This window comes from Myxocyprinus asiaticus, chromosome 15 (assembly GCF_019703515.2).
Source record: "Myxocyprinus asiaticus isolate MX2 ecotype Aquarium Trade chromosome 15, UBuf_Myxa_2, whole genome shotgun sequence".
Lineage (NCBI taxonomy): Eukaryota > Metazoa > Chordata > Actinopteri > Cypriniformes > Catostomidae > Myxocyprinus > Myxocyprinus asiaticus.
This window is the reverse complement of record NC_059358.1, coordinates 8998161-9010463: the sequence shown is the minus strand read 5'-3', so window position 1 is coordinate 9010463 and position 12303 is coordinate 8998161. Positions and strand designations below refer to the sequence as shown.

Genomic DNA, 12303 nt, shown 5'->3' with positions numbered 1-12303 from the left:
ATAAATGCAACAAAATGACCTAGTTTCTGAGTATTTCATCAAAATGCATTGTTTCTTTTTAATGGATAGTTTCTGTCCTGGATGCTGATTGGTCACTACACAATAACAGACCTGTTAACCTGGCTACTGTATATTACAGTGCAACATCCATAGAGGCCAACAATTAACCATAGCATGAGTTAGGTTGTTGATAATGGGGTCTGCTTAATAAAATAATCTTTTAATATTAATGATGTGTAATATTTTATTATGTAGTAACTAGTGGTAGACTGATTTATCGGTTTTACAGATTAATCGGTGAAGATAGTTGCTTTTTGGACCTATCGATTTCCTGCAAAAATCTATGGCAATAGTTATTGATAGATTTTTTTTCCTATGATTTTGATTTTGTTTCTCTGTGGCCGGCACTGGAGAATTCAACAGTTAGCACCACTTGATTCTACAGTAAAACAGTGATCTGTATAGGTGAAATAAAAACAATCACTGACACCTCGTGGAGATTGCTGTATATCAATATATTTCATCATTGACAATATTCATCCATATTTTTATCCTCACTTTAATGCATATTTTGTTTATTTTATTAGATAATCAAGTATTCTAAATTGAAGCAACAATATGTAAAGAAAAATGTGACTATATGGAAACATGCAGAACATACATCGTATGTCCAACATTATATCTTGTGAATAGTAATAAACCTTATCACTCACTAAACCTCATCTGGTGTAATATAATATAAAAAGATACATTTAACAGAGCCAAGTCTTCGTCATTTCAAAATAAGAGTCCCCGGTGTGTTACGGGCTTGTTTTATAGATTATTGGGATTTTGGTTGCACAAACTGCATCTGGGATTTTATTCATTTGGACTGTTGTAGCCTCTATGTCTGTGCCCGTCAGTGTTAAAAAAATTTTTTTTTTTTAACTATCGGCCAATTTATCGGTTATCGGCCTCTCTCTCCATCTAGGTTTGTGCATTAAATGCTTGAAATTAGTTTTGCAGACAAATGGTGTCTACCTATAAATGTCTTTACAAAACTAAAATTGTAATTCCCCCACTTATTAGAACTTAAAATTGCACTGTGCGTATTTTTATTGCTGAAAATCTGGACTTGAATAGGCCTTAACTGTTTAAAACATAGATGGCTACCATATAGCTTTCCATCAATACAGGAAAACAGGCTGTGCATACATGCAATGAGAGGAAAGAAAGAAAATGAGAGAACAAGCATCACTCAGGGGAACCTGTGGGAAAATAAGAGTATTATGATGTAAGAAGAGCTTTAAAAAAACAAGCACGAGGTTAGAGGACAATAGCTACCTTGCATTAGGTTTCAATACTTTGGCACTATCAGAGTGCATGGCAACAGCTTTCCACATAGCAGTTTTGGCCATCTCATCAGATATGTTAACCACAGAGGGGTCAATGCTGCAGAAAAGACACATCAGAGCACTTACAGCTGGTCACAAATGCAAACTATTCCCCAGACTGGAACACACTCTTTACTCACTTTCTGATCACCAGCACAGTGCTTGATGGCCATTTGATTAATAAAGCATGATAATCATATCACATTTACCAAAGAAAATCTTCTCAGTGCAGACCCTTCATTTTATTTTAGAGGTGGCAAATTTAGAATGATTAATGCAGTTTTAATGTTGTTGTTGTGAGGATGTTTTCACGGAAAAAAGGAGTTCTCCTACTTTGAACTCCTATAAGGACAATTTGTTAAAATGTTCCCTGTCATGTCAGTAATCAAAGCTTTGATTTGATTGAGTCATTTCCACCAACAGTCATAACAGTTCTTGGATTGCTTAGAGCTAGACATCAACTGGCCTCCTGGAATCATATTTTCTTTTACAAGACCTGTCTATCAGCTCTAAGATCACTTAAGATTCAAGACAAAATGGGTCACCTTCAATGACAAAATCTATCCAAATCCTTGGACTGTTTACTTTCAAAGCAATGTCAGCATTCACTGGGCAATTTCAAACAAAACTAGGTTTAAAAATATCCTTAACAAATTGAGCTAAATTGCACATAAATATCATGATGGAACCACTACATACTTCTGAAAGATAATCATATTCATAATTATAATCATACCCTGATTATAAGGTTGGCGCCTAGATCGAGTCTGTGTTTGAAACCTGCTAGCTTTTTTTAGCATTGCTTATCTGTTTTCAACTTTTAATCTTTAATATCTGCCATTTTTTAGCACGCATCAGGTTTTCCCCTGCATTATTCTCTTATCACGATTCAGCTGCATACATTTTTCCACGTGCATCCGTTTTCTATTTTTATTGCAATTAAACTGCTTGCATTTTACCGTGCACACCCATTTTCTCCTCTGTGTTACACAGATTACTGCATTGATCTCAAAGCACCGCTTATCAAGAGCAACCATAACAACAAACAATTGCGTGAGGGATTCACATCGATCTCAAACCCTCACCACTCAGGAACAACCAACAACAACAAACAATTGCGGTAAGTCATGGCATCCGCTCATATTATTGCTTCCAGCATTACATGCCACATGTTTACTATAGCTTCTTCCATCAGCAGTGAGGGATTCACATGTGATAAATGTAAGGAATTAGTCAGGCTGACAGAGAAGGTTAATGAGTTAGAGACCCGCATCCGATCGCTAGTGGAGGTCAATGAGAAAGAGAAGCCGGTAGATCCTGTTTCGGATGCGGGTAGTACAGCGAGCAACACACACACTTTGGTTCCGGCTGTAGAGCCCCCACAGCAGGGCATTTGGATGACGTCTTGGCGGCATACTCGCTCAGCAAAGCAACACCACTCTGCCGTTCCTGTTAGGGTTTCCAATCGATTCTCCCCACTCAGTTATGCACCCACTGAGAATCATGTTGAAAGAGCCTTGGTCATAAGTGATTCTATTGTAAGGAACGTGGTAATAGAGACTCCAGCCACCATCGTTAAATGCATTTCGGGTACCAGAGCATCTGACATCAGAAATGTACAAGTGCTGGCTAATGCTAAATGTAGATTTTCTAAAATTGTTATTCATGTCGACACTAACGATGTCCGGCTTTGCCAGTCGGAGATCAATAGAGATAATGTTAAAGAGGTGTGTGAACTTGCAAAAACGATGTCAGACACTCTGGCCCCCTCCCTGCTCATTGTGGTGATGAGGTTTACAGTAGATTAGTGTCACTGAATGGCTGGATGTCTGAGTGGTTTCCAGAGAATAGCATACGATTTATAGACAATTGGAAGAATTTTTGGGGTAGATCTGACCTGCTAAAAAGAGACGGACTCCATCCCTCCAGGGAAGGTGCCGCTCTTCTCTCTAGTAATTTGGCTCATAGTCTTAATAATGATAGTATCTGACTAGCTGCCTTGAGATGTCACACAGATCACATAAACTACAACACATAGAGACTGTATCACCTAGATATCATATAGAGACTTTGTCTGTTCCCCGAACTGCCAAACACAAACTCACTAAATCATTTAGAAAAAAATTGATTAAGGTAAAGATAAACATCATATAAAGATAGGGCTACTAAACATTAGATCTCTTTTAACCAAAGCACTAATTGTAAATTAAATTATTACAGATCATAGTTTGTGCTCTGTTTGACCGAAACCTGGCTTAAACTGGATGAATATATTAGTTTAAATGAATCTACTCCCCCAGGTTATTGTTATAAAAATGAGCCTCATCTGAATGGTCGAGGAGGAGATGTTGCTACAATTTACAATGATGTTTTTGGTGTTACTCAGAGGACAGGATATAAGTTTAAGTCTTTTGAACTAATAATGCTTAATGTAACACCATCAGATATAAATAAAAAATATATTTTGCCCTTGCTATAGATCACCCGGGCCTTATTCTGAGTTCCTTGGTGAGATCTAGTAGTTACTGTAGATAGAGCTTTAGTTGTTGGTGACTTCAACATTCACATAGATAATGAAAATGACACACTGGGATTAACATTTATCGATATTCTCAACACGCTTGGAGTCAGACAAAATGTGACAGGACAAACTCATCACCATAATCATATGCTAGATTTAATTCTGTCATATGGAGTTGATGTTGATACTATAGAAATTCTACCACAGAGCGATGACAGATCATTACCTCGTCTCTTGTATGCTGCCATCAGCTAATGTTACTCGGTCTACACCACACTATCGTTCAGGTAGACCAATTCTTTCGACCACTAAAGACAGCTTCACTAATAATCTTCCAGATCTATCTCATACACTCAGTAAGCCCCAAAGTCTAGAAGAATTTGATGAAATAACAGAAAATATAAATACAGTCTTCTCTAGCACTCTTGATAGTGTCGCCCCTCTTCGATTAAAGAAAATTTAAGAAAAAAGCCCTGCACCATGGTACAACGATCACACTCATGCTCTCAAGAGAGCAGCTCGGAAAATGGAGCGCAAGTGGAAGAATACAAAATTAGAGGTATTTCGTGGTGCATGGAAGGATAGTGTCTGTAGCTACAGACAGGCACTAAAAGCTGCCAGGGCAGCATATTTTAGCAAACTCATAGAAAATAACCACAACAATCCTAGGTGTTTATTCAGTACTGTGGCTAAATTGGTTAGGAATAAAGCCTCAACAGAACTAGATATTCCGTCGCAGTACAAGAGTAATGATTTCATGAATTTCTTAACTGATAAAATTTAAATAATCAGAAATAAAATTGGAATTATGCAATCATCTGTCACAGTACCTCAGAAAAAAGTGTCTCATAATTTTCCACATGTTAAACTTCAATCCTTCGCTGTCATAGGTCATGAAGAGCTAACAAAACTTATCGAAACATCAAAATCCACAACATGTATGTTAGATCCAATACCAACTAAACTCTTAAAAGAGGTATTCCCTGTTAACTCCTCGCTATCCTTAGAACATGTCCCAAGAAACTTTAAAATGGCAGTTATCAAACTGCTTATTAAGAAGCCACAACTTGATCCTGGAGAATTGGCTAATTATAGACTGATTTCAAATCTCCCGTTTATGTCGAAAATACTAGAAAAGGTTGTGTCCTCCCAATTATGTTAATTTCTACAGAGAAATAGTATATATGAACAATTTCAGTCAGGATTTAGGCCACATCACAGTACAGACACTTATCAGAGTTACTAATAACTTACTCTTGTCATCTGATTGCAGCTGCATTTCTCTTGTTGTGCTTTTAGATCTTAGTGCTGCCTTTGACACGATTGATCACGATATTCTCTTGAATAGGCTAGAGAATTATGTTGGCATTTGTGGACTTGCATTAGCATGGTTTAGGTCCTATTTAGCAGACCGCTACCACTTTGTCTGTGTAAACGTGGAATTGTCAAATCAAACAAAAGTTAAGTATGGAGTGCCACAGGGATCAGTTTTAGGGCCTCTGCTTTTCTTCTTATATATGCTTCCCCTGGGAGAAACCCTAATTTCACATTTCCAAATTAACAGAGTATATCATTGAAAACAAATATTGGATGGCCAGAAATTTCCATCTACTCAATTCAGACAAAAAAGAGGTACTAGTTATTGGACCAAAAACCTCTAAAAATAAGCCATTAAAATATAATTTTACTCACGATGGATGTACTGTTACATCGTCTTTAACAACGAAGAACTTAGGTGTTATATTTGATACCAATATGTCATTTGAAAATCAAATTTCCAATGTTTGTTGAACAGCATTCTTCCACCTAAGAAATACTGCTAAGTTACGACACATGCTCTCTGTTGCTGATGCCGAAAAACGAATTCATGCATTCATGACGTCAAGACTAGATTATTGTAATGCATTACTGGGAGGATGTCCAGCAAGTTCAATAAATAAACTTCAATTGGTTCAAAATGCAGCAGCCAGAGTGCTGACTAGAACCAAGAAATATGATTATATTAGCCCCATTTTATCATCGTTACATTGGCTACCTGTTAAATTTCATATTCATTTTAAAATTCTGTTAACTACGTACAAAGCTTTGAATGGTCTAGCTCTACAGTACTTAAGTGACCTTCTACCACGCTATATTCCATCACGTTCCTTACGATCACAAAACTATGGCCTGTTAATAGTTCCTAGAATATCAAAATCCACAAAGGAGGTAGATCCTTTCCTATTTGGCTCCTAAACTATGGAATAGTCTCCCTAACATTGTTCGGGACGCAGACACACTCACTCAGTTTAAGTCTAGACTAAAGACTCATCTATTTAGCCAGGCATACACCTAATTTATTCTTCATCACACAATTAGGCTGCTTTAGTTAGGTCTGCCGGAACCTGATCATGATCTATAACTCTGCAAAAAATGTAATGGCATCTACGCTAATATTATTCTATTTGTTTCCATGTCTCAACCTCGGGACTCCTATCCCGAGGTCACCAGAACCTGCCATATCCAGCTCCATTCCTGTTTGGTAACAGACTCCACTGCTACGAGTCTCTTAAATGCAGCCGGTACCAGCCAGACATCACTTCAGTCTATTACGATGGACCTCAGTGGATGAGCTGATGCCAACTCCAACCATAAGAAATGGGATACTTCATATGCCATTTCCTGCACCTTGGATTTAGGATAGACCTCATCAAAATGACCAGCCGGTTGAACTATGAAGCACCTCACTGATCTCGGCCAGCATCACCTTGGTCTGATGATAGACTACATTCTTAAAATGGAATACATAGACTATCAATAAATTGCCAACAAAACACTTCATCAGCCAACTAACAAAGGACAATGCATCTATATGAACTTCTGCAGTTAATCCAGGATAACTTCAAAGACACTAGTCATTAATCTTACAGTTCTTACAAAATCTTTGTTTAAACACTGACCCTTAACACTTACTTAGTTTAATAATTTTAAACCATGACTTGCACTGTACTTAAATAAGTAATATTGGCATTATATTCATGCTGTTAGCCAGAGGGGAACTGGCCCCACAGTGAGCCTGGTTTCTCCCAAGTTTATTTTTCTCCATTAAACAACATCTTATGGAGTTTTGTGTTCCTTACAACAGTCGCCTTCGGCTTGCTCACTGGGTTTCTAAATACAATTATTATTTAATTACTTATTTTTATACATACTTCATAATCGTATTTAATCAAACAACACAATGATGACTCTAAGACTTCATAGATATTATAGTTTCATTTTCTGTTAATGCATGATTTTCTGTAAAGCTGCTTTGAAAAGGTATGTGTTGTGAAAGGTGCTATACAAATAAAAATTACTTGACTTAATCCCATTATGTCATTTGTTTTGTGTTCTCAAACCAGTTTAGAAGCAAAGAGATGTTGGCTGCTGAGAAGCAGAGGTAAGACAATTCTCTGATCCAAATCCAGTGATACTTGCCTGCAAACCACATTCATTATTCACAAATAATAATGTGGATTATATTGGCCACAAAGTGTAAATTTAAATATAGTGTTTGAGTCAGATCATTTGAATGTCAAATGGAAGTCACTGCTGTTGTAAATTCACACTCCTAATGATTTGCATGCGAAAAGATCCACACAAACATTGACATATCCAATAGCGAGGAAAATGTTTGAAACCCAAAGTGAAGTTTATTGGTCAATGGAACAGCTGTCTGCCAATGAGATAGCCCTGGGTAATTTGCTGGACTTCATATTGTTTTTGCAGAGCACTGATTTACATTGGTTAACACATTGAATGTTAATTACAATGTGCATGAAGTTAACCATGAGCAACAAGCATAAAATGCAGCTTTTCTGCATTGGGAGAGGATAAGTTGTTGAATTAATCTGCGCTGAGATGTATCTGTAGTTTCTCACCACTGTAGTCCAATGCTCATTCATAAGCAAGCTGTCAGAGGAAGATTATTTAGAGGCTCGCAATCATGCACTCACACCGTGATGAAGATGGCCATGTTACAATAAAAAATACTCTCGTTAATAAAATGTAAGTGATGATTAACACCAAAAGCTATAAAGAAGGAATATGCAGTAACCAGGAATTCAGAATACAAGCAGGCCTGCGAGTAAACAAATGACCAACCACTCCACTCGTGTCTTCCTCGTATGAGGTGCCAGAGGCAATGCTGTCCGATCTGTCTCGAGAGAAACAGGTCAGATAAACTTACTGAATAGGCCCTAGAATGGGCAAAGGCCAACATAATGTTTTTTTTTGCATTTGAGAGACTGATTGTGAAATTCTGCAAATTTAAAAGTATTTGTGAGCTATGAAGTATATCCCAACCTGACTTTTAGGGCCTTCACAGGGATGTCCAAGTGATTATCACCATCATAAGGGACGTCTATGCCTTCTTCTGCCTCCATCATGCGCTGTGCTTCCTGGGTAGACAAATATTTACTTAAAAAATGCTCGTTTAAATATACTCTTTCATTATCACAGTATAAAATGCATGTGTTGACGACTATACAAAGCTACAGATTTAAAGTTTATACAAATATTATATACCGCTTATATAAATATTTGCCGAATAAAAGCCCTCAAATGAAGCATTATGTTTTATTATTCAAAAAAATTATTATATTTAAAATTTTCCAAAAATCACTAAATTAACACTAAATTGACAGCCCCAATAATCAATATAATTATAATATTATTTAAATAAAATGAATTATATTTAAAGTGAATTTGTAAATTTCATAAGTATACAAAAGAAATATAGTTTTAGTTGGCCTATTAATAATCAAGATATGTAAAACAAAGCAAAATGAGATGAGCCAGCAAACCTTAAAAATGGTTTCAGTGTGCAGTATTCTCATAACAAAAACATAAGTACCTCTTTTGCCTTTTTCTTTTTGTCATCCTCCTTTTTCTTCTTGCTTTCTGGCATTAGGTCATCCAACCAGCTGAGTTCCCTATTCGTGAAACAGAAATCTAGAAGCTTCCGAACAAATACCAGAGCAAGAACCTAGAGAAGGCACAGGTAAAAGACCCTAATAAAAATACATGAAACAATGGACGATAAGCACAACAATCTCACAGACTGGGACAAAATAAGTTTCTATTTTTAAATGTAATCTTTGAGTAAGTAATCATATTTTATTCATAATATTTCATATAATTTATGTATACCATCATAGGGAAGACCACAGCGGCAGCAGACACTTTGATGACCCATAGCAGCACCAGGCAGGTGAGTTGAACTATTGTGAATATGTGAACCTTCCACAGTGGAACATATCTCAGGTAGATCAGGTCAGGCTGGTGCTTTGCAGGCATGCCAAACAGCTTAATCCGGTCAAAGAACTAAGTACAATAAATGCAAAAACAGCATGTTGCGCATCTCAAAGCCATCTGGCACATTTTTACATCCATAGTTTGAGCTGCCTGTATGAAAAATAATTATTTCTGAAAATAAAATCCACTTACTTGTATACCTTTAAGAGAGGACACACCCATGTAGAGGAACACTCCATACAACACGGGCATTGGTATAAACTGAGGGGCATTTAGAGAAACACAATGTTTTAAAAAATGCACTATTAGGGCCGAAACACTCCAAATAAGGATGTGAATGCAGATGCTTCTAGTTCAATTTCAGATGTTGTAACACAACACAAGTTTATGTTGCATTCTCAGTGCTGCTGCAATTGTGTATTTGCATTGAGCATGTTTTTGGCCTTACTCTCTACTATGCACTGAAAGACTCTGGGACCATTATAAGATGCTGTCTTACCTTTAGAATAGACGTCATAAAGACAGATAGACCCATAAGGACAAAGATCATGAAACCAGTGACCCTCTGCTCACGGATGCCCAGAAATTTTGGCTGCTCTCCTGGGGCCGAGCACTCTGACTCCACCTTCAAACTGTTGACGTGAGAGATGGATAGGACGGTGGCAGCGACGAACCAGGGCAGTCCCATCACAGAACACACACCAAGCATCACTGACACCACCAAAAGGTCAAGGTGATACCCGCAGCCTTTCTGCATGAGAACACAATCATGAGCACCAGGAATGCTGCACTGCTCTGGTAGGCTGGATCATGTATCAAACTGACCTTGAGTTTGTGTTCTTTGCGGTTAATGATGACGGCAGTGATCTGTTGATCCATAAAGATCAGGATGGTGCACAAAAGGGCAGGAATAGCTGCCGCTAGTAATGTCCATGTGGGGTTGTCACCCAGAGGTGAGATCAGCCAACCCCGATTCTTGGAGGTGGGCTATGGTCCAGAAGACAACAATTTACATTAACGCTCTCAAACCTTTTATACAGTATACTGTCCTGCAAAAGTAAAACCCAGCAACTACACACTTTGTCAAAAATGTGTTATAACCAAAAACCAGGGTCAAAACTGAGTCTGTAAGACTAAGATCTGTCCTGTGACTATGCTCATTTTCTGGAAAAAATGGAGTGAGACTTTTAAAATTCTACATGTGTCTGGAAAATTTAGAAAACTTTTTCATTCAGCCATTTTTCTCAGTATCAGTGTTAGTGTAGTAACTGCATTTTGGCTTTGTAGGGCAGTATAATGCAGTACTATTGATACAGATTACTTATGTAAAACTAAAGCATGTAGCTTTTAGGCTTTAAAAAAAAAATAAAACACACACACACACACACAATGGCACCAGAGAGGTCAAATCAAGAGTGAAAGAGATAACAAATAACAAAAACAGGGTGGTACAGAGTCAGCCAAACACTCTGGAGGAAAAATGTTCAACTTTCTTTTGAAGTAAAAATAAACCAATCAAATCACATGATGATACGGTCACCATAAAAGCTCTTTTTGGTGATATCTAGCTACTTATTTCATCTTTCCGATATAAAAGTAAACACTGGACAACATGGGGGGAGTGGACACAAAGTTTCTAAGTTCAAAAACCCTAAAGCCAACCAAACATGTTGACTTTGAGTTTAATAAATCATCGAATTAAGATATATTAAAGCAAACTAATAATAGAAATGAGCATATTAGTACCTCAAAGGTGTCTGGGACATGTAGTTTAGGAGAGGGGACGCCCACCAAGTAATCAACCAAGACCATGATCATGATGGTCAGAAAAACTGCAAAGTCACTGATGGTAGATCGGACCTGCAGAGCACAGAAACTAAATGTCAGAGTAAAATGACACTGTATCAGCATGTGCTCAGCCAGAGGAGCAACTCCACTCACCTTAGTGGGAAAATAATGCTTGGTCTTGAACTGCTTGAGGAAAGACGACAGGAAGAAGGTGGTGAAGAAGAGAATGACAGACCAGAACAACACGTCAGGGATGTACGGTCCATTATGACTACAAGCAGGACCCACAAACTCGCCATGGAGTGCCTTGCACATCTTTAATAAGAGAGAGAAACAGAAAGAGAGGGAACAGAAAAGTGAAAAATTAAAAAGGGTTTCAATCGAGATATGTAACATTCAACAACAAATTAAGGGACTGTTCACACAGAAGATGTTTGTAGTGAAGATATGCGCTAGACTGACATCTTTGAGCGCTGCACAATGTCTTTCTGTTTTTCCCGCGTCTTGAACAGGAATGGCGCATATTTAGATGCCGTGTCAACATAAAAAGAAACTTTAAAATGCATCTTAAAACACCTGCATTCTGTTCCATTCGTTGTGCTTGTCTAGTGCAAGAACGCGTTCAGTCTGAACACCCCCAAAAACTGTAAATACATTAATTAATAATTAATTAATTAATTAATAATTTCAATTTTTGAATTTGCTGAGATCTGCTTCTAAATTTACACTCACCAACCACTTTATTAGATAAACCTGTACTAATCTAATCAGCCAATCATGTGGCAGCAGAGCAATGCATAAAATCATGCAGATACAGGTCAGGAGCTTCAGTTAATTTTCATATCAACCATCAGAATGGGGAAAAAAATGTGATCTCAGTGATTTAGACCGTGGCATGATTGTTGGTGCCAGACGGGCTGGTTTGTGTATTTCTGTAACTGCTGATCCCTTGGGATTTTCACACACAACAGTCTCTAGCGTGTACTCAGAATGGTGCCAAAAACAGAAAACATCCAGTGAATGGCAGTTCTGTGGACGGAAATGCCTTGTTGATGAGAGCATTCAATGGAGAATGGCCAGACTGGTTTGAGCTGACAGAAAGGCTACAGTAACTCAGATAACCGCTCTGTACAATTGTAGTGAGCAGAATAGCATCTCAGAATGCACAACACGTCGAACCTTGAGGCGGATGGGCAACAACAGCAGAAGACCATATTGTGCACTTTATTAGGACCATAGTGTTCCTAATAAAGTGGTCGGTGAGTGTATGTTTTCCTTTCAAAATGTAATGCATTCAGTCTTAAAGAAGTCCTCTGGTGTTCTTTTCATTAATGTTAGTACTAC

At 37.7% G+C, this 12303-nt stretch overlaps 1 protein-coding gene across 5 annotated transcripts in view; it reads right to left on the bottom strand.

Moving 5' to 3' along the window:
- Nucleotides 1-12303, bottom strand: part of slc4a7 (solute carrier family 4 member 7) — a 66924-nt gene that overhangs the window by 2758 nt on the left and 51863 nt on the right. For 2 of the 5 annotated variants that reach the window (XM_051719783.1, XM_051719780.1), the window contains 9 exons: nt 11113-11274; nt 10918-11031; nt 9997-10158; nt 9671-9922; nt 9364-9432; nt 9067-9240; nt 8771-8902; nt 8221-8315; nt 1324-1431 (listed from right to left, as the gene is read on the bottom strand). In XM_051719783.1, coding sequence (XP_051575743.1) covers nt 1324-1431; nt 8221-8315; nt 8771-8902; nt 9067-9240; nt 9364-9432; nt 9671-9922; nt 9997-10158; nt 10918-11031; nt 11113-11274 — 1268 coding nt within the window. Of the gene's footprint in view, nt 1-1323; nt 1432-8019; nt 8072-8220; nt 8316-8770; nt 8903-9066; nt 9241-9363; nt 9433-9670; nt 9923-9996; nt 10159-10917; nt 11032-11112; nt 11275-12303 lie in introns of those variants that run through there. The other 3 variants (XR_007899409.1, XM_051719781.1, XM_051719782.1) reach the window with 3 other exon arrangements.